Here is a 26,706-nt window from a genome sequence, read left to right on the forward strand (position 1 = left end):
ACAGAAATAAACCATTCTGTTTTGAGATATGGTATTTAAATCATATTTTGAGGCTTCATTAAAAGAGTACAATCTTTATCACAACTCAAATTCTTGAATTCAGTACACTGTTCATATATTTATTGTTCTGGTTAATTTCTTTATTCATAAATGTGCATTTTTGGGTAAGGATAATTTTTTTCTAGACTGCGATTTGGTTTGTCTTTGAAGGGCATGAAAAGTAAATAACTTTGAATATTTAACCTAATGTTTATTTTCTCTGGCTTTTTTTTTTTTTTACCACTTTTATCACCACACACACACACACACACACACACACACACACACACACACACAAGTTCATATAAAGAGTTGTCTGGCATGAATAAAGATAAAAAACTCAGTCCCTGAACAACACAAACTGTCTCTCGGAGACACACATTAGCCATTTATAATGAGAAATTAAGTAACATTTACTCTTACTAAAACGCTTTTAAAAATTATAATGTTGGATAGTTTTGTCATCAACTGCTTGTCTCTGTAACGCTTTTAAAAATTATAATGTTGGATAAGAAATTAAGTAACATTTACTCTTACTAAAACGCTTTAAAAAATAATAATGTTGGATATTAATATGTAAAATTACATTTTTTTTTCTGTATATGTTCGTTCTGAAAACAAACCCGTAATTTGGGCCTAGTTTAACGAAGTGTATCTTGTTATTTTGCGGCGCTCCTAAAAGAGCATTTACGGTATTTTAACAGAAACAGCCCAAAATCTACTGGCCCTTCAAACGGTGACGTACTTCAGTAGGAACTGGCCAGTGTTTTGTGATGTTTGTGTAAACACTATTGATGCGCGCTCGGCATTCACCGAAGGAAAGCACCAGAACGGACGCGAGGTTCTCCGCCAAACGAGCAGCATCTAAACCACGAATTCAACAGATTTGTTCGCCACTTGAACGACTAGAATGTCCGCATCGGTCGATATCCACGCGCAGCTGGCGTCCATCCTCGAGCGCTTCGCCAAATGCGCGCTGCTGGAGATGAGCCGCGCGGTGGAGCAGGAGATGACGCGCCGCCAGATGGAGACGGAGACGCTGCTGGTCAAGCTTCAGTTCACCGAGAGCGAGCTGCGATCGGCGCGACAGAGCCAGGCGAACCTGCGGTCCGTGGGAATACAAGTCAACAACAGCGGACAGAGAGGTACGCGGCGCGCGCGACTCCAGACACACCGGCGTTCGTTTAAACTCAACGTGACGCTGAGCTTTTTCATCTTTAATCGCGATAGAGCAACTTGCGCTTCCGCTGAAACGACTTAATGTCGCTGCTGACGTATGCAAGGCCCCCAACCCCACATAAAACTAGCCTTGCTACACCCCCCGAAAAAAACAATTGTGGGATGTTTTCCTCTTAAAACGTTGTTTACAAGAACTGTAGAAAAGATGAACTCCTGGAATGTTTTTTCCCACTTCGATGGAGTTTCCCCACCCCGACTACTAAACAGTACACCAGAGCACACTTAGGAAAAAGAAAAATCGAGCAAACAGGGATGCGTGCATCCAGGGTTGGGCAAAGATGCATCAAAGTGTATTTTAAAATAAAATACCAAATACATGCATTTTAATTGTATGAAAATAAACTACAAAATACAGCAGCCACACCATGTATCAAAATAAACTACTGTATTTTTGTATTTTAAAATTGAAGCAAACCTTTCTTTAATTGGTCTGTTTGATCTATTCCTTCACCATTACACTGACTCAGGTGATTAAATAAACAGTGTTTGATAGTAACAGCTTTTCTCTGCCCGAGTCATGCAATAAATCTGAAATATGCAAAAATATTAACACATCCCTGTGATCTCTCAGATGAAGGTTAGGTTTAAAGTAACCAACAGTTTAATGTTTAACAGTTTGTGAATGACTCCTAATTGTGTCCTAATTTAGTTACTTGGTGTTTGGGGAAACGAAGGGCCCTACTTTGCATCAGCAACACTGACTCAATGACAAACAAGTCATTCATAAGAAGACAACTGATGCCATCTGTTGTCATAGCAACTAGTTAATCATTTGATTGTTAATCATAAATATAATATGTGTCAGACAGTCATTCATGCAATGGTGTGTAAAATCATGATCCTACTGAGCAGCTATACTTCAATTAGAGTACAATATTCAGCAATCAAATATTTATTTATCAATCACTGGACGCCTGTTTGGAAGTTGAAAATTAACATTTCAGCATTTCAAGCATTGAGTAAATGATGCCAGAAGTTTTGTTTCGAGGCTTCAGTCCATTCAGATGCATGCATGGTTACTGTTGTGTTTCATGTTTTTTTTCTGCTATTTCTTTTTCTCATTAGAGGTGAACCTCAACCTTGTAAAGTTCAATGAAAATCATGACGGAGAAACACAGACAGAGACGTACACAGACGATTCTTCAGCACAGACTTTTGCACTAAATGTAAGGATTGCTTCATTATTAGATTCTTTGTCAATATTTGTTATATATTATCTTGATTTCATGTGATTCTCAAATGCAGGAAGATGGAATCAAATCCATTCAGATCAAAGAAGAGCACATGGAGGACGGACAGTGGGACAGCGGACCCAGTAAAAAACATACACATTCTTAAAATAACGTGCTTTTAAAAATTATGATAGCGCTACCAAGTATTCACTTTTTATGATTGTCAAATATAATATTCTAATCTACATTCTCAGTTGTTTTATACATGATTCCGCACTGTTATTATTCTAGTATCTCCTGCTCTTTGCCCGTTGGGTCCAGAGGTGGAAGACCAGGACAGTTTCAGTGCAGGAACAACAGGACCAGCTAGAGAGGGTGAGAGATCAGTACTAGTCTTTAGAGTTAGGGACTTTTTTAGCTGCTCTTTGAAGCAGCAGATTTAGTGCACAGTATGTGTACGGCATGCTGAATTACTTTTGGGGTGTATCACAAAAATGAGGTTTGGTTCTGGTTTCAGAACAGTCGGGGGTAAAACTAAACATAAAATTGCTTCTTTTTTATTAAGCAATGATATATTGAACAAATTGTGGTTCTGTCTTTAACCCTCTGGTGTGTTTTTGAAATCCGTCAAAAATCGTGAAAGCTTTAAAGTGACTTAAGTTATTTCAATGAATGGCCTGGTATTTTTTAATTTAATAAAAATGTATTTTTAAAAATCTTTTTTATGGTACTACACGTACATTCGGTCATTTATGTGATTAGAGCTTTGAAAATGTGGTCCATACTTAGAGTGACTTAAGTTTGTTTTTTTTTTGTTTTTTTTAAAACATGGCAGATTATTGCTGAAGTGAAAAAGTTAAACTGAAACTAAAAAAAAAAGTTATAGAAGTTTAACTTTATTATTATGAAATGCACACAAAAATAATATTATTTTTTTTTAAATGAAATATATATTTTCCAAAATGATTTACTCTAAAGCTGCAAGAAAATCTATAAATGCTATAAATTTAAACCAGATGTGTTCCAATTTTGTGTGTGTGTGTGTTCACATAGCAAGTACCAAAACATTTAACAAGTTTTGTACTATTCCAAAGAAGAAGAAAAAAAAAACAACAGTTTTCCATCAAACATGACCGAACAACACCAGAGGATTAAATAAATGAATTTATAAATATAGCTGCAAGCAGCAATTATTGGGGATTTAAGCAAATAAAGTAGTTCGCAAAAGTAGTTTTTTTACATCATCTCAATCATTTAACAAACAATTTGATTGACAGCAGTGGTTCTAGAAGCAAAGTTATCCGGAATGAGGAGTTCTATCATATGAAAAGAATATTGTGTGTGTGCGAAAAACTGTGCAATGTACAATTGTTTATACCCTTGAAAAATGCGATATCACCCCCCAGTGGCCGATTTCTTTCAGATTTCTCACAGACCTTTGTGGTCGTGTGTCAAACAGGCCCGGCGAGTTTCATTCCGTTCGGCCTCCGTTAACCTCGTATAATAGGTGCTCAAAATTTGTCGGCCAATGGTGGCCATGTTTTTTGAGATACTCAAATGGCCTTGTAGACACTTGTGGCACTTTGGAACAAGACAGTGCACACCACTTTTTATGTTGATAGGACAAACGGTTATGCAGTTGCAGACATTTTAATGTTTTTTCCCTCTTATAGCGCCACCAAGTGGCCAAGCTCCACTATTTTTTCCAGTGACCTCAGATTGAGCTCGTACATAAGTGTTCTGAGTTTGGTGAAGATATCTCATTCCGTTCTGGAGTTATAGGCATTTTGCTAAAAGTGGCCCTGCCACTTTCAAACGTTTTGGCTTTCCGTTGCGAGTCGAAAGTTCTTTTCGAAAACTTTTTTTTCACCATTTTTTAATAATTGTTGGTATTGACTCTCCAGAGAATCTTTCTGCACTGGTTTGGTTCTGTTCGGGTGAAAAACCTAGGACTGGTTTGGAAAAGTAGGTCTTTTTCGCATTGGTCTGAATGTAAATGCAAATTCATTCCTTGCAACTAGGTTCCACTTTTGGAGCAGTTAAAATAGCTGTTTCCCTGGTAACCATGTACACAAAGCAGCACTGCGCTCACAAACGCTGCTTTATCAGGCGTGATGCAATCGACCAATCACCACAGATTAGTGTCACGCAAAGCAGGGGTTTGAAAAAATTAATCACTGAGTGAACCGTTTGGAAGTCGTTGAGCAAATAAGGCAAAAATAAAGACAATGAAAGTGTTTTTTGACCTTGCATGCATGTCAACCTGTTCTTGGGGACTCCCAAAACCAAATATGAACCTTTCATTACACATAATAGGGGCACTTTAATACAAAAAAATTTTAAGGTCTAAAAAGAAGACATGTCTGGTGTAAAGAGGATGTGTGGCTACCCTAGCAACTCTCTGTTCTCTGTACTTCAATCAGCAGGCAGTGATTTCATCCTGACGAGTAAAATGAAGCCCGGTGGATTGTGGAACTCACCGGTTTCTGAGGAATATCCCATGAACGCCGAAGCCCAGAGTTTGGACGCATTTCCTCTGGAATCAGGCGAGCGATATGAAAACCGCCGGCCGGATCCGAGCGCGCAGCACCACATGGAGGAAGCGTACAGACCGGAGGAGGTCTCCCTGCGTGCGAATCCATCAGCGGCGGAGAGGAGCTCTCGCTGCCCTCAGTGTGGAAAGACTTTCACTACACGCTTCTACCTGAAGATCCACCAGCGCATCCACACCGGAGAGAGACCCTACACCTGCCCACAGTGCGGCAAGGGCTTCTACTGCAACTCACACCTGATCTCACACCAGCGCTCGCACACCGGAGAGAAACCCTACAGCTGCGAGGAGTGCGGCAAGTCTTACTCACATTTAAACTCACTGAAACTGCACCAGCGCAGCCACACAGAAGAAGAGGCGTATGCCTACTGGTGATTCATGACCTGCCACATGACTTCGTTTTACATTCAACACATATTTTGTATGATAAATTATAAAATAACATTGCTTTAAGTTTTATATACTGCCTCTTTTTTGAGTAGCTGGTCAACAGAATACTTTTATATCCTTTTTTAATCTATTTGTTAAACATTGTCTGTTACATAAATTTCATTACCTTTATATATAAATCGCGGTCAAACGATTAATCGCGATTAATTGCATCCAAAAAAAATATTATATGTGTGTGTGTTGTGTATATTTATTATATGTGTGTATATATAATACACACATACAGTATATATTTTTAAAATATATTTACATGTATATATATTTATATTCTTAAAATTTATTACATATATAAGTATTTAATATATAAACAACACATTTTCTTAAATATATACATGCATGTGTTTGTGTATATATATATATATATATATATATATATATATATATATATTATATATATATATATATACGATATATATCACTAAAACACACGCTATGCTGAAAAATAAAAACTTTTATTTTGGATGCGATTAATTGTTTGACAGCACTAAATTTTTTCATTTTTTTATAACCTGTAAAACCTGTGCTATGCTTTTTTGCTGTATTTTTTGTTTGTGTGGATTATTTAATATAGGAGCACCATTTTGCTATTGACAATAAAAATCCATGACTTTCTGATGGATATGATGGATAAAGTCCTTTTGTGTCTTAATGCATCATTGGGAGTGCTGTAATTTATCTGTTTGTCTTTGCATTCTATTGCCACATTGTTTATCTTTTTGGGCGGCAGTTTAGATTTGGCTGTGTTTAAAGCAGTTTCAACTTTGCTTGGAGGGAAGAGAACGGCAGAAACGATCTAATCGTTAAGTTCTTGAAGGTCGCCCGTAGAGATTGAACCCTTCTCATCCTCAGACCATACCGACATTGGTCAAGGACTACATTCGGCCGAACTACGCCCTTTGTCATTGTAAACCGGTCTACTACTGGCACTAGCATTGGTCAAGGAAGTGGGTGACTTACAATCACTGTCAATCAGTGCTTCCTGTCTGGAGTTTGGGTCCAACGACTGTGAAGTTGTCCTCAAACCTAGACATGGATATGTACCAAAGGTGCTCTCAGCTCTGTTCAGAGCCCAGGTAATTACCCTTCTGGCGCTAACATCCTCAGGACCCTTAACAGCTCCCAAAAAATATCTTTAACGCCACAGCCCTTACAAGAAAATCTTAAAAGCTTCACATTATCCATCAAAAGTATTACAAAGCCTCACAGATTTGCTTTGGAGGCCACTCCAAGGGGCTGCTGGTTACAAAGCAAAGACTATCCCGCTGTAAAATCCAACCCAACTCCTCTTATTACTCATAAGAATTACAACAACTCATAATAGTGATGACCCACCACTCCACTAGAGGAATGGCCTCTTCTTGGGCTTGGTCCAGCAGAATCGATATTGGTGAGATATGTGCTGCCAACAGCTGGTCGTCGCCATCCACGTTTACCAGATTCTACAGCCTAGATGTCCCTGCCTCCCAGACACGGATTTTATTAGCTAAAACTGCTTTTTTCTCCCCAGAGTCCTCAGCTACGCTCGGGACTCGGTTGACTCTTGGGACTCTAGCATAAGTGCTCCAGAACTGGGCTCGCAGAGCAGCTTTGTGTGCTTCTGCTCATAGCACGGCGTGATTGGATTCGTTCCCCATACACAACGTGAAATGAACGTTCAAAAGGGAATGTTCCTTTTGCTGATGTAACCTCGGTTCCCTGAGATGAAAGAACGAGTGTTGTGTCACTTGCCGTGCTACTATATTCAGTCTAATGATTCTGATGAAATGGTGCTGCGAGCAGACTTATATACATGTTGGCTCCATACAAGCAAGCAATTGGTTTGTGCAAATAAACAAATCAAGGATTTCAGTAACATAGTAAACTGGAGTTTACCCCCATACACAACGCTTGCTCCCTTATCCGTCCTTCCTTCCTTCCTTCCTTCCTTCCTTCCTTCCTTTCTTTCTTTCTTTCTTTCTTGCTTGCTTTCTTTTAATTTAATTTTTTTTTAATAACCAGCCAGCATTAAGTCAGTTGTTTTTCTTTTTCTTCTTTAAACAGTATTTTACAGTTTCTTGTTATTTAATTGTCTGGGTTGTTTGGTGGATCCTGTTTTCATACAAAATGCTTTTTAAACAACAACCATCCAGTAATAAGAAAAATTCATTTAAATAATAATATTCTTTAATTAATTTTTCTTCTTAATACAGCTGTTTTACAGGTTCAGGTTCTGTAATTGTCCAAGTTGTTTGTTGGCTTTATGAACAAAAGCTGAGAAGTTAAACACAAAGATCTGATAAAACTGTTTTAGGGGCAAAATGTTTTTATTAATAACATCCCACCAGCAATAAAACAAGTAATAATAATCAACCAGCATTAAATCAGTTATTCTTCTTAGATATTTTTATTCCTAAAACAGTATTTTACAGTTGTCTAAAAACAAGATTTGCCCATTTATTTATCTTCCTAACACAGTGTTTTACAGGTTCAAGTGAATTAATCATCCCATTTCTTAAGTGGCTTTATTTTTATGACCAAAAGCTGTAAAAATAATACTTTTGTTTAGTAAGGATGCTGTAAATTGATCAAAAGTGATGATAAAGACATTTATAATGTTCCAAAATATTTATATTTCAGATAAATGCTGTTCTTCGGAACTTCTATTCATCATTTTCTATTCAACTTCTATTCAAGAAACCTGAAAAAAATTCTACTCGACATAATAATAAATGGTTCTTGAGTAGCAAACAGAATATTAGAATGATTTCTGAAGATCATGTGACTGGAGTAATGATGCTAAAAATCTTGCTTTGAAAACACAGGAACAAATTACATTTAAAAATAAAATATTTTAACTACTTTGGATCAAATAAATGCAGGCTTGTTGAGCAGAAGAGACTTATTTAAAAACATTACAAATCTTACTGTCCCAAAACTTTTGACTGGTATAGTGTAATTGTCTCGGTTTTATTAGAAGACATTTCACAACAGGAGCGTCTCCGAGCTTTCCTTCGATGTTATTTGCTCGAGTTGAACCGAGTGACGGCGCGATGGACCGTGAGCTTCCCGTCTGACAGGAGCTGAGGCTGGGAAAGGATCTCTGCACACGTTCCTCACAGAAACACCGGGAAGAGGAGGCAAGAATCCGCCGTGAGCTCTCGACTGCTCTCTTGCCTTCTTTCTGTTCGCCTCGTGGAGCTCGTGATGCCCGTCTGGAGGCGCCAGCAACAACGAACTGCTCCTGTAGATGGAAGGGAACCTCGAAGCGCAGGGATCCCGGTGCAGGTGAGTGTCGGATCCGGACAGCGTGAGTTTGAGGGCCGGCGGCTGAAGAAGATCCGGAAGCGTGTTTCTTCTGCTCTGCAGCTGCTCTGATTCGGATTTAAACTTCAAATCTGTTTTTTGGAAACAGAATGCGTTAACGTGGAACAGGGCTCTGTACCAAATGCCACTTTGTGAGCACTAGCCTCCAAGGTGAATAAAAAAGTGCACTTCCATAATGTACTTCAAGTGCTCTATTTTCGCACACTTATAGGTCTATACTAAAAATTATTCTTTAGTCCTTAAGATAAACTTAAGATCATCTAAGTGTACTCAACTGTGCTATTTTGGGACTAAAATGCACTTTTAACATACTGGCCCGGTTTCACAGACAGGGCTTAGTTAAGCCAGGATTAGGCTGTTGTTAAATTAAGACATTTAAGCAGCTTTTATAAAAATGCATTAGAATGAAATGTTACAGGTGTGCATCTTAAAGGGCAGAACAATGTCACTGACATATTTTAAGAAATGTCAGGGGAAGAAATTTTAAGTTGAGACTGCTCAAATATGCATTTTAGTCTAGCCTTAAGCCTTGTCTGTGAAACCTGGGGACTATCTTTGTATTTAAAAAAATGCATTTAGTCATTACTTGTAGTACATGAAAGATGTGTTCAAGTGGTGACTAAAGAAGAAATCTGTTTTTGTAACTCACAGGTGGGAAGAGAACACCCGTCCTCTTGGTTTTCCTCCGCTTCTGTGTTTTTCTCATAGCTCTGGCTGAGATGCGCCAGGTTTTGGATGGCCAGCCAAGGCTCCGAGCGCAAACGCTGCCGACAGCGAGTCTCGCTCCTCGGATGGACGGGAGAAACCTGCCCGCCTCCTCGAAAGTTAAATATGTTCTCGCCCTCAGAGTTGGGAGAGTTGGTCTTGAGCTCGATGTCCGAGGGCGACATGCAGGAGACGGGCGAGCTGTCGGGCGACGGAGGACATGCGGGCCGCAGCTCAGATCGGTGGCTATAATGATGATGTCTCGTCCCTGGGCTTTGCAGGCGTCCAGCAGCACTGTAAGTGTGTCCTGATCGTGGGCGTTAATGGCGTAAACGAGGGCAGAGCCTCCGGTGTAGTCCTCTGTGCTGGGATCTGCGCCGGCCGCGGTCAGAGCCAACGCCACGTCCGGCCCGGCCCGCTCCATACAGGCGTACATCAGAGCCGTGCGGCCCGTCTTGTCCTGGATATTGGGGTCGGCCTGGTTGCGAAGGAGATACTGGATGAGTCTGAGCATGCTGGATCCGGACTGATCGCCTCGCAGAGCTCGGCAGGCGGCCAGCAGAGGCGTCTCTCCTCGCTGGTTTCTCTCGTTGACCTGCGCTCCTCCCTCCACCAGAAGACGAACCAAGCGCAGTTTGCCCAGCTGAGCGGCGCTGATGAGTGGACTGCCGTCCAGCAGGGAATCTGGTGACTCTGTCATGACTGGGTCAATGAAAGCAAAGTCACAGTAAGTTCAGCTTTATCCTGTGGAAGCTTAAAACATGTAACAGCAACTTTTAATAGCCATTAATTGTAATAATCCAGTGAGATTTCTGTTTGTGCTCCACAGAGATGTGATCTGATCATCATCAGTCTGTCTGAACAAACTGAGACAGACTCAATCCAGAACAACTGACTTTTTTTAGCTGGTGAAAATACTAGTGTTCTAATAATTTTGGCCAAGACTCTCTAATTTTAGATTATGATATAAAACATTTAAATAATTAGAGTTTAGAAATAAATCAAAATTATGATGTAAAACATCAAATGTCATGATATGATGACAAAAAATATATCATTAACTGAAAAAATTCTAGATTATTAGGGAAAAAAAGTTTAAAATATGACAGTCAAAATTATGATATTTATAAAGTTCAAAAGTAAAAAAACAGAATCTCATAATTGACATAAAAAGTGAAAAATATGAGAGAAAAGTTGAAATTATTTGAGAAAAGTGAAGTATATGAGAACAATGTCTAAACTGTGACATTCTACTGTTAGTCAGAACTATGAGATAAAGTCGATTTGATATTAAAAAGTCATTATGACAGAACGTCAAAAAGTAACAAAAATGTTACAATTGACAAAAAGTATGTAAATCATAAATTAGAGTAAAAAGTCAAAATCATGACATAAGTCAGAATTATGAGAGTCAAAATTATGACAATGTCAATAAGTGATAACAATGTCATAATTGTGACACTAAGAAATATGAGATAAAGTCATTTTGATATTAAAAAGTCAAGATTATGACAAAAATGTTGTAACTGACACAAGAAGTGAGTATATAAATCATAAATGAGAGTAACTAGTCAAAATCAGATCATACTACATCAGAATTATGAGATATTTATAGTTGAAATATCAAAATTATGGTATTTATAGTTGAAATTTAGATAATTGCAAGTTTGTCGCAATTTTTTTCTTAATTTTTTCCTCTAACTTAAAAAGTAAATATTAGAATAAAAGTAAACAATCAGACTTAAAAAGTCAAGCTTATGACAAAATGTCATACTTATCACAAAAAATGTGAAATGATTGGAGTGAAATGTCAAAATTATGAAGAGGTGTCAAAAATAATTAAATAATTGACAAAAATATGAAATTATGATAATGTCAATTGTGAGAAAGTCATCTCATGAGATAAAATGTCGAAATAAGTCAGTATGAGTTTTATGATAAAAGTCATAATTGTGAGACAGTCAAACTTATGAGATTAGTATGAAACAATTTCAACTTTTTATCTCATAATTGAGATAAAAAATGACATACTAAGTCAGTTAGGACTTAATTATGACAAATTATGACTTAAAGTTGACAGTTGATTTCTTAAGTCATATATATGACTATGTAATAATTTTCTTATCTCATAAATGAATATATCATCATTTTGACTTTTTATGTCATAATTCTGATTTACTAAAGCGAGAAAAAAAAAAGTCTTATCTGGTGGAAATGGGCGTCCATATATTTCCATTTGCTAGCATTGGAAAAATACTGTTTAATTTGACTATATTTTTTGCTTATCCCAGCGCATATGAAACATTTTACTGCTCATCAGACACAAATGGAAACACATGAATAGTGGCAGTGTGTTGAAAGGGTTAAATGATCTCTGACTGAAATGTCGAAGGGCTGCACAACAAAAGCCTCAGATGGCAGCTTTGAAATGCCTTCATCTCTATAGGTGTGCGCTCTATTTTAAAACAGGACAGAGCTTGAAAGTGGCTCCTGACGCTCCTGTAATAATGGACAGGTTTTAGTTTATGATAATCTCTAAACTTCAGTTTGATTAAACATGCACAGCTTCCACATGCAAAAATTGTTTTCAGAATTGATGAAATTGCTGATTAATCTATTTTCTACACAATGTTGCATAGAAGTTTTAGTCTTTACTGTCCTAAACAGGTTTATAGTATTTAACGAAGAATATTTTTCTTCAATCTATTATTTGCTTGAGAATCTTTGCTACTTTTTAGCACATTGCGTGTCCATAAATGCACGTATTGATTATAATATGCAATTTTTCATTTTTAAAGTAAAGATATTTTATATATTATAGTTATATAATTTATATAGTTATATTATATAATTATAATTTAGTGTACCTGCAAATTTGGCTGAGATGATCCTCCGACACGAGCTGACCTCGACCTGGAGCTGCTGCTGATGTGAAGAGAGAAACACAGCGAACAGACGAATGTGTGTGTGTGTGTGTGTGTGTGTGTGTGTGTGTGTGTATGAACACACATATCAAGCTGGACTTCAGTCACCCACACTGAAGAATACCAGTCTTTATTGGTCAGCTGTCATAGACATTTTCAAACTGACTTTAAGGAACTTCGGTGAACTCTATTTTATCTGACTTTAAGGAACAGTTCAGCCAAAAATGAAAAGTTTGTTTCTTCATCAGATTTGGAGAAATGTAGCATTGCATCAGTGTCTCAGCAATGGGTGCTCTGCAGTGAATGGGTGCCGTCAGAATGAGAGTCCAAACAGCTGATAAAAACATCACAATAATCCACAAGTAATCCACAGCACTCCAGTCCATCAGTGAACATCTGGAGAAGACAAAAGATGAAACAAATCCATCATTAAGATGTTTTTTAACTCAAATACATAGAGTCTATAATCCATAATAACACTTCCTCCAGTGAAAAAGTGTTCTGGTGTGAATCAGGAGAGAAAATCTGCACAGATCAAGCAGTGTTTAAACAGCTCTAAACAAATATGTGTCTGGATTTTGATGTGAGAGACAACAGGAGATGCACTTTTTCACTGGAGGAAGTGTTATTACCAAAAATAAAAACAGATTATAACATACATTAAAAGCGTCTTAATGCTGGATTTCTTTCATCTTTTGTCTTCTCCAGATGTTAACTGATGGACTGGAGTGCTGTGGATTATTGTGATGTTTTTATCAGCTGTTTGGACTCTCATTCTGACGGCACCCATTCACTGCAGAGCATCCATTGCTGAGACACTGATGGAGGTTCGTAAATGAGGTTTTAGTCCTGTCCAGCCAGGAGTCAATTCAGACAGCAGAGAAAGTCCTTGACCAGAAAATACACACATTTATACCTGATGATCATGTTTAAAACAATCAATAACAATTTGATCGGTTCCACTCATAATGGCCTGACTTGCAGCTGACAGTTTCCCACTTGAGTTTATTTAAACATGTGATAAGCATGCCGTTTCTGCATGGCCTTAGTATAGCTAGGGGATTCATGACACTCAGTCCAGTTTCCTCAGGCGTTGACCTTCATAGAACCATAAGCACACGCAGGACAACACTTCCATTATCAGAATTTTAAAGAATACATGTTATTCTCCGCCACAGCTGTTTAATATACAGATCCCATTACATCAGAATCAAATATACAGATGTTCTAAAGGTATATGCATATGCGTGAGGTAACATAGTGCATGATCTAAGCTCTAACACTCACTCTGCATGCATCTTTGATAACACAGTACTGTTAACATATGTATACGTGAGTCTGATTACAGAAACAAAAGCAGTTCAACATTCTGACAGACTTGAGTGAAAGTGGAAGGAACTTTCTCAACACTGTCAGTATTTTTCCACTGTCTGTCTGGGAGCCTTGAGTTTCTAGAACAGTCTGATTGTCCTTCACTAACCCCGTACATTTCCACTGTCTCAAAGTGCTTGACAAGTTTCCTTGGACTCTTTGCCGAGTCACAACATTTTTCTTATCTGTTTTGAAATGTGTTTACATGCGTGATCCTTCACACGATTCCTGTCTAGGGCTGGATGACTAGAAATCATGTGATAAAAACATTAGAAACAATGCACTGGAATTGTGCCATTCTGATGCATGATTACAAATGCTGTTTAGAAATGGATTTATTTATTAGCAAATGCTGCCCTTTTAATGCGAGGAAATGCTGCGTTCCCCAGCTTTGCTTAGATTATTATGTACTCTCATAAATAATATTTTTTGGCTATGCAATAAAAAAAAGAAAAGAAAGAAAACTGGATTTCTTGTTGCATCTGTACACCATTAAATCAAATGCGAAAGTGAATCGTTTCACACGTGCATCTTACAGTCCAGATTGTTCCCTGATATCAGTTCACTGCACGCACGGGTTCGGTCAGCTTTTGTCTTCCAGACTCCAGAAGCATCCATCCTCACATTCTGGTTGGTTGCACGAGTGGAAACCTCGAGAAAGCGTCGGTAACACCGCCTCCCGAGGATAAAAGCGAGAGCGCGCGCGACGCACCGGCAGACGGAACCGAGACCGCGGAAGGTCTTTTAATTCAAAGTCTTACTCCTGAAACCTTTATCCATTTTCCTTCAGCTCGGAGAATATCATTAAAGGTATGTCTGGTGCTAAAAAGAGTTTTATTATATTTTATTGTAGCCTGCTTGTCTTATATTAGTAGGCTATTATTTAATAATATTTAAAATGCAGTAGTCTGTATTTCATTAATGCATATTGAACAAATGTGACCCTGGAGCACAAAACCAGTCATCAGGGACAATTTTATGAAATTGAGATGTATGCATCATATGAAAGCTGAATAAATAAACTTTCCATTGATGTATGGTTTGTTAGGAGGACAATGTTTGTCTGAGATACAACTATTTGAAAATCTGGAATCTGAGGGTGCAAAAAAATCTAAATATTGAGAAAATCATATTTAAAGTTGTTCAAATGAAGTTCTTAGCAATGCATATTACTAATCAAAAATTAAGTTTTTATATATTTACGGTAGGAAATTTACTAAATATCTCCATGGAACATGATCTTTACTTAATATCCTAATGATTTTTGTCATAAAAGGAAAATTGATCATTTTGACCCATACAATGTATTGTCGTCTATTGCTACAAATATACCTGTGCTACTGATGACTGCTTTTGTGCTGCAGGGTCACTAATGTTTCTTGAATTGTTTTTAAGAACAATCTTTGGTATCAATGAGTTAGCATCGTCTCTCCCGTTGTTGCAGGTTGATCATCATGCCTGAGAAAGTTCGCATCAACAGCGCAGATGTGAAATACACTGAGAAACACATCGAGTCGCGTTACTGTTACCACACTGCATCTGTGCGCAGAGATGGAGACACGTTCACTGTGAGTCTCTGAACCCTTTATACTCATGCATTTCTGCTTTGTGCATTGCTGAAGGCTATGCAACTTTATATTTCAGAGTCTGAATCAGAAATATGCATTGCATTTTCTTCCTCTCTTGGGTATTGTGTATGATGCAGCTACCATAAGCAAGTGTTTTGCATGTTTTATGTTAATAAGGTGACGCCCTCCAGCACCGAGTTCACCTTCCGCACCGAGAGGAAGGTGCCCAGGCTGGGTGTGATGCTGGTGGGATGGGGTGGAAATAACGGGACCACGGTCACAGCTGCGGTCCTGGCCAATAAACTGGGTCTGACCTGGAAAACCAAGACCGGCCTGAAGGTACAGGTTTTGCAAAATGTGCCAATGTTTTGTAAGTTCACAGACACATTTCATTAGACATCAAGTAGTGACCCAAATACAGTTTAAATGTCCATAAAACCAAACATTAACATTTATAAATAATATACATATTAATAACAAAACACCTTGCAGTAAAACACTATGTAATGTAATAAAATAAACCTATAATACATACACATACTTATATATTTGAAATGCATAAAAACATCAGACTAATTACATTAGACGTAAAGTAGCAACTAAATACAGTACAAAAAATGTCTTAAAATTAAGCATGAAAATTTCTAAATAGCTACTACCAGTAATACATATTAATAATAAAACCCTTTATACATATAATATAATGTAAGAAATACAATGATACATATTTAATATCTTAACCTGTGACGTTTAATTTCTATATTATTATGTAATATTAATTTTCTATTTTGTAATAATAGATGTATTGTTTAATATTTTTAAAAGCACAAAAAATTCATAGGCTTATTTATTTTGCATGATTATATAAAAATAGCTCTCCCTTTTGTTTTAATTTAGAATATTTCCCCCTTCTGCCCAACCAGTTAAAAACACTTCCTTAAAGCAGCATGATTTTTAGTGGAATCAAATAAAGATACTTCTGGACAGACTGAAATTTCAGCTTTTTATTATTTTAATAAATCTGATTTCAGACCATCCATTCTTTTGGAATTGTGCATTATAAGTTAGACCTATTTTGAAATAACCCAGCAAATAACTTTTTTTTTTTAAGAAGGTTTTGCTAATGTTGTTGTATGAAAAGCTATTTCTGAATGTTCTGTTATTTCAAAACGTTTATGTTTTTTGTCTTAAAAATGTCTTACATCGTGGTTATACATGAACACATTAATGGAACACTGCATTTTATCACTTTGCAAAGATTATGGGAATGTTACTTTTAAACGTTTTGAAACAATTAGTTACACTTAAAAAACAGATGGACATCCAACTAAAATGTTTAAAAAAACAACATAACAGTGTATAGATATCATTTTAGTGCTAACATTTTGAAAACATTGTTAAAGACCAGATTCTGTTAACGTTACTTGAAGCGCGTTTGTTCATAGCGTCCAGAGAACCTTGTCAGAACCGTCTGAGAATGTTTGCATCATCTTCTTTCAGAAAGCGAATTACTACGGCTCTCTGCTCCAGTCGTCTACGGTGTGTCTGGGATCCGGGCCGGATGGAGAGGTTTACGTTCCCTTCAGAGATCTGCTGCCGATGGTGCATCCCGATGACATCGTGTTTGATGGTAAATGCATCAGCTGTGGTGATCTGATGCTCTGTTTGTGGCTGTGCAGTAATGACGGAAGCTGTGATATCTGCGCAGGCTGGGATATCTCGTCTCTCGACCTCGGCAGAGCCATGGAGCCTGCTCAGGTTCTGGACTGGAGTCTGCAGGAGAAGCTCCGGCCACACATGAGCCAGCTCAGACCCAGACCCTCCGTCTACATCCCAGAATTCATAGCTGCTAACCAGGAGCACAGAGCTGACAACCTCATCAGAGGAAGCAAAGCAGAGCAGGTGAGGAACTGTGTATTAACTATCAGCAGCGCTGTATGAGAAGAATTCACATTCAATGCAATGCAATGCCAATTTATTTTTCTTTATTTTTTAATTTTTATTTTGAGCCTGAATTATGAAGTTGCATTGCATTTTCTTCCTTTTTGGATAGTTGCATACATGCATACAACATTTGAAAGTACTTTGCATGTACAGTATAACTAAGTGACTAAAAATATGTATTTTAGTTTATAAATAATATAATTATTTTTCATTGTTAGTTCATGTTAGTGGAACCTTATTATACATTTTTACCATATTTTCTGTATTACACATGTTACGGTAAATAATCACAATACATTTTTACATAAATTGTACAACACTTTTTGCACTCATATACTATTAAGTTTGACCTTTTGATTGATGAACATCAGTTTGTGAAGCTTAAGCAATTCATTTCATTGATAAGTTATTGAAAACAAATTTTTATAGGTCCTATTTTCTGTGGCTATATACAAAAATTTATTTTAAACGTGTATATATTACATACATAAAGTTGTCAAAATGAAGTTCTTAGCAATGTATATTACTAATCAAAAATTAAGTTTTGATATATTTACAATAGGAAATGTACAAAATATCTTAATGTAACATGTTCTTAATATCCTAATGATTTTTGTCATAAAAGAAAAATGTATAATTGTGACTCATACAATGTATTGTTGTCTATTGCTGCAAATATACCTGTGCTACTGATGACTGCTTTTGTGCTGCAGGGTCACAAATATGAAGTATATATATATTGTGTGTTTGTTGAGTAAATATATGAATCAGGTTGTTTTTAATATTCTTCTGTCCTGTTTTAGGTGGCTCAGATCCGCAGAGATATCTGTGATTTCAGAGAGAAGAGCGGCGTGGATAAAGTCATCGTTCTGTGGACGGCGAACACCGAGCGATTCTGTGACGTGATTCCTGGAGTCAACGACACGGCCGAGAGCCTGCTCCACAGCATTCAGGTGAGCCTGCTAAACACACAGCTTTTCTTAATAAAACTTTCAATTATTTGTTGAATATACTGTAAGCGAGTGTTTTTATTGATGCTGGGTTTTCATTAAAAAAAACAACAGTGAACCGGCTACTCCTTTTTTATTTTGGATGGTAATGCATGGATCAGAATGAGTCAGACTCACTGGTATTAATGGTTTCTGTGGTGTGTGTGTCTCAGACGGGACATGAAGTGTCTCCCTCCACCATGTTTGCGGTGGCCAGTGTTCTGGAGGGCTGCGCCTACATTAACGGCTCGCCGCAGAACACGTTTGTCCCCGGAGCCGTGGATCTGGCCCTCCAGCACGGCGTCTTCATCGGCGGAGACGACTTCAAATCTGGACAGACCAAACTCAAGTCTGTGCTGGTGGACTTCCTGATCAGTGCTGGCATCAAGGTGAGAGAGAATCATTACATTTCTGAAACATTAACACATGCGTTAGTGTCCCGTGATTTTGTTTTAAGCAATAAAAACACAGATATAATTTAGGTAACATTTAACAATAATGACCCAGTGGTTAATGCATTAACTAAAATTAGGAAACAAAGAACATTTAATTTTTTTGAATTCATTTATCTGCATTCTGTCTTAATGGGTAATTTTAGGACCCTATGAAATATCACCCACACCCCCCCCACACACACAAATTTCTGTTTAATTATTATTATTATTATTATTATTATTATTATTATTATTATTATTATTATTATTTTCAAAATTAAAATTAAATTTTAATTTTATGCATTATATTTTTCCCATTTTAATTTTTCTGGGTTCCGTTTATCTGGTTTAATTTTTAGTGTCCCATTATTTAGTTTTAAGCAATAAAAATGCAAATATAATTTAGGTAGCATTTAACAATAAAGACCCAGAGGTTAATGCATTGACTAAAATTAGGAAACAAAGAACATTTAATTTTTTCGAATTCATTTTTATCTTTTTTTGCATTTTAACTTTTCCACATTCAATTATTTTAATGTATTTTTTTTTTTTTCGATTTGAATTTTTATGGATTCTGTCTTAATGGTTAATTTAAGGATCCTATGAAATCTATTTTATTTTTCCCCCAATTTCTTCTTCTTTTTTTTTTTCAAAATTAAAATTACGTTTAAATTTTTTTATCCATTATATATTTTCAATTTTTTATTTTTCTGGCTTCCATTTTATCTGTTTTAATTTTTCTGGATTCTGTTTTCATGATTAAATTAAATGTTTGTAGTGATGTGTTACAGAATTTATTAATCTTTGTTAACACATGTTAATAAAAATATAACTTTTGTTAACATTGTTAGTTCATGTTAGCTCAGATCCATTAAATAATATTCACAGATTCAACATTTGATTTTAATAATTTATTAGTAAAAGTTTAAATTAACATGAACTAGGGTATTTAAATGCATTAGAATTATTTTTATTGTTGCCAATGCTAAATAATGGAACCTTATTGTAACATTTTACCATAATTTATTAGATATGTTACAATAAATTATCACATGACATTTTTTTATACTATTCATTCAATACAATTTTTACACAAAATGTAATGTTTTAGTTTAGTTTTTATTTATTTTTTTGACTCTGTACAATTATTTTGACCTCTTGATTGAAAAACATTTATTTTTGAAGCTTCAGCACCTCATTTCACTGATAATTTAGTACATTTTTTTTAATAGATCAAATTTTTATACAATATTTTTGAAAAGTGCCATAGGTATATATTCTGGAAAATAATCAATATGCTGTTATATTAAATAATTCTTCTGTTATTTCATTATATAAAATATTTTATATTTTATTATATATAAATAATATGTTATTTATAGTATGTTTTTTAAATTATGTGAAATATTCTATATTGCATATAATTTAAAAAGTAAAATGCTCATTTTCAGCCAACGTCTATAGTGAGTTATAATCATCTCGGCAACAACGACGGTCTGAATCTGTCGGCGCCGCAGCAGTTTCGCTCTAAAGAAATCTCCAAGAGTAACGTGGTGGACGACATGGTGCAGTCGAACCCTGTACTGTACCGACCCGGAGAGAAACCTGACCACTGCGTGAGTCTGACACTGTCTCACACACACACACACACACACACACACACACACACACACACACACACACACACACGCACACACACACACACACACACACACACCTCACACACACACACACACACACCACACACACGCACCTCTATTTCAAATAAATATTCATCAGGTGTCACTAAAGACATGTATAAAGTGACAAAAGATCTCTATTTCAAATAAATGCTGCTCTTTAGGACTTCCTATACATCTGTGAATCCTGAAAAATAAATTGCATCACAGTTTCCACAAAAATATTGTGCAGCACAACTGTTTTCAACACTGATAATAATCAGAAATGTTTCTTGAATCATTAGAATGATTTCTGAAGATCATGTGACACTGAAGACTGGAGTAATGATGCTGATGTAAACAGAAGATTGCTGCAGCGCATAAATAACATCTGACTGGTTTGTCTGAACAGGTGGTTATTAAATATGTGCCCTATGTGGGCGACAGCAAGCGTGCGATGGATGAGTACACGTCTGAGATCATGATGGGAGGCACAAACACCATCGCTCTGCACAACACCTGTGAGGTGAGATCAGCACAGATCACTAAACACATACAGGAAATTTCTGGGGTTTTAACATGTGTAGTTAATTAAAATCATTTAAATGTTAAATGTTAATTAAAAAGCATGTGTAGTTAATTGAAATCATGAAGCTCATACAATTATTTAGGGGCTCTGTGTAATCCATTTTATTTAACTTGTTCCTAAACTAATTTTTCTCTCCTGTTTTAATTTTTATGGATTAAATTATGATGGTTTTGATGGTTAAATCATATGTTAGTAGTCATAAACCTCGTCTGATTTATTAAAATCATGACGCTTACACGAATTAACAGTATTACTAAAGGTTTAACAAAAATTAAATTTTTAGGTTCCTATGAAATGTTGTATTTTTTTCGAATTCCAATTCGAATTTTTCTGGATTCTGTCTTAATAAAAGTAATCAAAAAACAAATTTTTAGGGCTTTATAAAATATTAATAAAAGTTTTTAAAAAAATAAATCTTTAGGGCTTTATAAAATTCATTTTATTTTTTCCTTCTTTGCAGTGAATTTATAACATAAAATCACTGCAAACAACCCCTTAAAACCCCCTAATCCTTTAAAGCAGTGAATTTATAACAGCTAAGTGGTGCTGTTAACCCCTTAAAACCCTCTTAGCTGTTATAAATTCACTGTAAACCACGGCTTCACGGGGCCAACAAACAAATTCCATATACTTATTAAATATACACAAAAAAAATTCACAAAATAAAACAGAAAAAATAAAAATAAAACATAATAATAAAAACAAAACAATCCCGCCAAACAATGTAGTTCCTCAGAAACAGCTGCAACAAAGTGGTTGCTGAGCAACACACAGAAGTAAACAAAGGTGTATGTTACTTTGTAGAGTAATTTACAACAGCTTCGAACGCAGCTCAACCAATCAGAATCAAGGACCGGAACTATCTGTTTTATAATCTAATTTTCTGGATTCCATAATCTTTTCTGGATTTTGTTCTAATGGTTAAATTAAATGTTAATCAAAAGGCATGTCTAATGAATTGAACATTTATTAGGGATTTCATCACTGTTGAAATATTGAATAATATGATATTTAACAAGTATACTCGTCAGTACACAAGTGCCATTTCTTTATGCCTTTCTGATGCATCTTGTGTCCAGGACTCTCTGCTGGCCAGTCCCATTATTCTGGATCTGGTGATCCTGACAGAGCTGTGTCAGAGAATCACCTTCTGCACGCAGGACGATCCGGTCTTCCAGGGTTTTCACAGCGTTCTGTCGCTGCTCAGCTTCCTCTGCAAAGCGCCGCTCGTGCCGCAGGGGGCGCCGGTGGTCAACGCCTTCTTCCGTCAGCGGGCGTGCATCGAGAACGTCATGAGGTCAGACACCTTCAGTCATTAGTCATTCTTATTTATATAGGACCATATAATTACAATGTTCATTGTCCAAGGTGCTAGAGATAAAACTAAATACCAACAAACAGACAAAAAAAAAAAAACGATATAACCATAAAACACAAAAAGGCCACATATACACATTATTTAAAAGCAAGAGAGAATAAGTAGTCTTTAAGTTTATGCTTAAAAATGGACAAAGTGGGTGCGGATCTAATGAGTTGTGGTAAACTAATCCAAAGATTGGGACAATTTTATTGCTAAAATTAGCAACTTTTCAGACTACCCTAGCAATGTTTTCTTCCCAAAGCACCTAGTAACAAATGTAGCTATTTTAACTGACACAAACAATAAAAAAATTTAATAATAATACTAATTATTAATTTTCCATCTAAAATTACACAAAAAGAGAAAACGCAAAAACGTGAATTACGTTAGCGGTTATTTGCAATTGTTCAATTTAATAATAATACTAATTATTATAATTTAATAATTCTTCATTTATGATGCACCTTGTTAGCTTGTACCTGCGATTGTTGATAAGTGAGAAAAATATCTAGAAAAATGGAAAAGGTACTGGTAATTTTCCAAGACACATCCATTATCCATTGTAACCCAAAAACACAAAATGCAATGCATAATTTAAAAAGCAGGTAAAAAAAACTGTGAAAAATCAATATGGAAAATCTCTTTATATTAACAAAGTAGCTATTTTTTTTACAGACTCTTCTTAAAGTGTAGCATACTAACTAACTACTAATACACTGCTTAAAACTATAATTGTTCAAAATGTGTAGTTTACTAACTAATAAAAACAACTTATATTCTTGAAAAATGCATGAGTGTTCAATATTTCAATGTCGTATTTAAAAATACAGTTATTTATATATTAAAGTTATATTATGCATTATATCATTTTACAAACAAATATAAATTAACATGTATAAAATATTTTTATTTTTTTGCTGGGATTTGATGCAGTGACACAATGTTGCATCGTGTTTACGTAATGACATCAAAACAAAAAAAATAATTTAGCAACTTTTTGCAACAGATGGACCTTCCTTCAGCAGCTTGGCCCGAGAATGAGTTGTCAGCACTGTTTGCGTGTGCGTTATTGTTGAGTGTGTTTGTGTGTGAATCTGCAGAGCGTGTCTCGGCCTGCCGCCGCAGAACCACATGCAGCTGGAGCACAAGATGACCAGGAGCTTCATGCACCACATCCATCATCCTGTCCTCACGAACGGGAAGATAGAGCACGTCAAAGCCTATCAGTCTGCCAAATACATCCACATTAACGGCCACGAGAAGCTGCAACACACAATCTCATAAAAACCCAGCTAGATGTTTACTACTGAGTGCACTGTCTAAGCAACAGCCTTGCTTGATTTTTGTATTAGCACTTGAGTACTTCTACTTGTTTTTGTTCAGCGAGTATACTGTAATTCTGGATGAATATTCATCTATGCATTCATCTTTGGCTAAGGGGTCTCTGTTGTAAGTCTATGGACTGAAGGGAGGCAAGCCTCTGCTGTATCTTTACCTGCAGGTGTCACTGTTGGACAGTGTTACTTTATAAAAACATCTCGAGTGACTTTTATACTTTTAATGCCATGTTTAGTAATATTTGCGATTTTTGTTTGTAATATTGATTATTTTGTTATCCAATTTTTTGAGGAGACTCTGCATCTCTTGCATCCTCATAGGGGAACGCCCCTGATATATATATATGTAATAATTTAGATAAATATGATGCACAATGCAAAAACAAAAATGTTTGTATATAAACTGTAATATCGGTTTTATATCGGTAATTTTTTCTAGATTTTAGTATTCAAAAAATTTTTGGTAATCAAAAAGTATGTCTAATTAATTGAAATCATGAACCTTATTCAGTTTAATCAAAGATTAAAGATCAAAGAAATCTGTAGAAGATAAATATACAACACTGGAAGAAACAGCAAAGATTACAGAAGCAAAATCTTTGAGGATAGCTTATGTCAAAAAATGATCAAAATTAGATAAGGTTATGCTTTAAAGAAGTGTGGACAGACAAATAAACTTTAAAAAGTATGTATTTGATGTATTTAATGTGGTGGCATTAAATATTGCATGCACTGCAAAATAATAATAATACAAAAAAAAATTATAAAAAAAGTTATTTTCGTCTTGTTTTCCAGTACAAATATCTGAACATCCTTAAATCAAGATACATTTACTTGTGAAACAAAATTACATAAGATATAAGGTCTTGTATTTTGAAAAAAAATAGGTCAAAATTAAGCAAGTTTATGCATAAAACAAAAAAAGTGTGGATAGAAAAATTTTCTTAATTCAAAGGGAAAACCAGATTATTTTTCTGACTCCACTGAAAGATATTTGTTCTTGTTTTAAGCGTAAACTCACTTCATTTGGGAGCATTTTACAGAAAACAAGTCTTAATATCTTGTAATTCAGTTATATTAATATTTTGTAATTTTGCTTCTCAAGTAAATGGATTCAAAATTTAAGAGTTTTTAGATTATTCTACTTGAAAATAAGACAAAAATACTAAGTAATGTGTGTATGTGTGTGTGTGTGTGTGTGTGTGTGCATGAATGTAATATAAATAATAGCAAATATAATAATTTTAAAAATAGATGTTTATCACCATCCAAAGACAAACATCTTAACATCACATCAGAATTAACAAAATTCTACAAAATTAATTTTAATGATTAAAACAAGAACAGATATCTGATTCAGTCTCATAAACTCACTTTATTTTGATCAGTTTCTCAGAGAACAAGACTTCTTGTCATTTTATATTTAATAAATGCCTTTGCTTCTCCAGTAAATGTGTCTTGATTTAATAGTTCTTACACATTTGTACTGAAAAACAAAACACAAACACTGAGGAAGACCAGCACTTTTTTAGGAAATGTGTTCATTCATCCGAGGGGAACACAAGTCGTTACATGCTCTCACTGGAATCAAAGTGAAATCATGATTTTATCTCGTTTCTCGCTGAAGTCTCGGTTCAGGAAGTGTTTGTGGTATAAACATCTGAAAGCGCTCCGGTTCTCCTTTCAGTCCCCAGATATGATGAAGCTACACACTACACATTCACTCCTCTATCTGTTGCATTTGCATTTTAATTTGAACAAAGACCAGGAACGTGAATCAAATAAAGATGTTCATTGTTGTCTAATTTGCATAGACACCTGGTCCAGGTGAATAAATATAGTCACAACAGAGAAACATCTCATCTTTACAGCTTTGCTCGTACAATTCGGATTGTGACATCTTGGAATTTTTTTTTATTTTTATTTTTGTGCTTGAATTTCAGTGACCTTTACACAGATCTCTTTATGAGATCACTAGAGGGGAAATGCTGCTTTTTTTTTTTTTCATGTTTTTCTAAAAGCATTCATTACAAATGACTTTAGAATAATAACTCCAGCTTTTAGGTTTAAATGTGAATTTGAGAATGAATGCATATTTGCTGTGTCTGTGTTTTGCTTTAATGAAGGAAATCTGATCAGTATGCATTCAATTCAGAAATAGAACAGAAAATAAACATAACATGTGATTTAATGTCTTGATGATCCCTTGTTGAAAATTTTTGGCTTTTGAATTGTTTTGAAAATCCTGTTTTCGGTCAAACCCAGCAGTTTTGTCGTCAGCTCAGACAGAATATGATGTGTTCGTCTCATTCTGGGTGTGGGGGGTTTTGTCAGGCTTGATGGAGCAGATGTGAGAGAGACTGAGAGGAAATGAGCCGGTTTTGTTTCTCAGGCTGCTGAAGTGAAGCACAGAGGATGTTTGTTTGGCCTGTGTCTCGCGGCATTAAAAGTAATGAGGGTCCATGTGTCAATAATTCAGCAGGATTTGAGTTACAGTCACTCGCTCCGTCAGCGCATTACAGACCTGATGAGGATCTAAGTCCAGTCACTGTCCTCAATCAGGATGAGTTTGTTTCTTCAGCAGATTTGTAGAAATGTAGCACTGCATCAGTGTCTCAGCAATGGATGCTCTGCAGTGAATGGGTGCCGTCAGAATGAGAGTCCAAACAGCTGATAAAAACATCACAATAATCCACAATAATCCACAGCACTCAAACCAATAACACAACACATGGAGAAGACAGAAGATGAAACAAATCCAGCATCAAGACGTTTTTAACTAAAATACATAGAGTCTATAATCCATAATAACACTTCCTCCAGTGAAAAAGTGTTCTGGTGTGAATCAGGAGAGAAATCTGCACAGATCAAGCAGCGTATAAACAGGAGGAAGCGTTATTATGGATTATAGACTCTATGTATTTGAGTGAAAAGCGTCTTAATGCTGGATTTGTTTCATCTTTTCTCTTCTCCAGATGTTAACTGATGGACTGGAGTGCTGTGGATTACTTGTGGATTATTGTGATGTTTTTATCAGCTGTTTGGACTCTCATTCTGACGGCACCCATTCACT

General features: G+C 35.9%; 3 protein-coding genes across 4 annotated transcripts; 2 read left to right on the forward strand and 1 right to left on the reverse strand.

Moving 5' to 3' along the window:
- The first annotated feature begins 688 nt into the window (after nt 1-688).
- On the forward strand, nt 689-5,622 carry LOC122144321 (zinc finger protein 271-like). Of its 2 annotated transcripts, none has more exons than XM_042755134.1 (5): nt 689-1,184; nt 2,344-2,444; nt 2,524-2,593; nt 2,742-2,825; nt 4,874-5,622. In XM_042755134.1, the coding sequence occupies exons 1-5, from the start codon at nt 950-952 to the stop codon at nt 5,374-5,376; spliced, it is 993 nt and encodes a 330-aa protein (XP_042611068.1). In that variant the 5' UTR covers nt 689-949; the 3' UTR covers nt 5,377-5,622. The 2 variants fall into 2 exon arrangements, with proteins under 2 accessions (XP_042611068.1, XP_042611069.1); XM_042755135.1 differs by having other exon boundaries at nt 691-1,184; nt 4,877-5,621.
- Nucleotides 5,623-8,273: 2,651 nt separating this feature from the next.
- Nucleotides 8,274-12,397, reverse strand: LOC109081177 (ankyrin repeat domain-containing protein 34B). The gene is given in 4 exon segments (XM_042755150.1): nt 8,274-8,825; nt 9,404-9,685; nt 9,688-10,161; nt 12,327-12,397. Coding segments are annotated over 3 exon segments (1,167 nt in total). The 5' UTR covers nt 10,160-10,161; nt 12,327-12,397; the 3' UTR covers nt 8,274-8,412.
- A 1,856-nt stretch (nt 12,398-14,253) lies between these two features.
- Nucleotides 14,254-25,824, forward strand: LOC109081186 (inositol-3-phosphate synthase 1-A-like). The gene is made up of 11 exons (XM_042755129.1): nt 14,254-14,564; nt 15,199-15,322; nt 15,500-15,661; nt 16,823-16,952; nt 17,031-17,224; nt 18,070-18,219; nt 18,429-18,644; nt 20,141-20,305; nt 20,760-20,873; nt 22,016-22,233; nt 23,397-25,824. The coding sequence occupies exons 2-11, from the start codon at nt 15,209-15,211 to the stop codon at nt 23,578-23,580; spliced, it is 1,647 nt and encodes a 548-aa protein (XP_042611063.1). The 5' UTR covers nt 14,254-14,564; nt 15,199-15,208; the 3' UTR covers nt 23,581-25,824.
- The last annotated feature ends 882 nt before the right edge of the window (nt 25,825-26,706 follow it).

This window comes from Cyprinus carpio, unplaced genomic scaffold (genome assembly GCF_018340385.1).
Source record: "Cyprinus carpio isolate SPL01 unplaced genomic scaffold, ASM1834038v1 S000006643, whole genome shotgun sequence".
Lineage (NCBI taxonomy): Eukaryota > Metazoa > Chordata > Actinopteri > Cypriniformes > Cyprinidae > Cyprinus > Cyprinus carpio.

Excerpts from the sequence above, each read along its gene's own strand:
- LOC109081186 (XM_042755129.1), top strand. The coding sequence starts at position 15,209 with ATGCCTGAGAAAGTTCGCATCAACAGCGCAGATGTGAAATACACTGAG. Across the intron at positions 18,220-18,428 it reads GCCTGCTCCACAGCATTCAG|ACGGGACATGAAGTGTCTCC; the intron begins GTGAGCCTGCTA and ends TGTGTGTCTCAG. Across the intron at positions 20,874-22,015 it reads CTCTGCACAACACCTGTGAG|GACTCTCTGCTGGCCAGTCC; the intron begins GTGAGATCAGCA and ends TCTTGTGTCCAG.
- LOC122144321 (XM_042755134.1), top strand. The coding sequence starts at position 950 with ATGTCCGCATCGGTCGATATCCACGCGCAGCTGGCGTCCATCCTCGAG. Across the intron at positions 1,185-2,343 it reads CAACAACAGCGGACAGAGAG|AGGTGAACCTCAACCTTGTA; the intron begins GTACGCGGCGCG and ends TTTTCTCATTAG. Across the intron at positions 2,826-4,873 it reads AACAGGACCAGCTAGAGAGG|CAGGCAGTGATTTCATCCTG; the intron begins GTGAGAGATCAG and ends TACTTCAATCAG.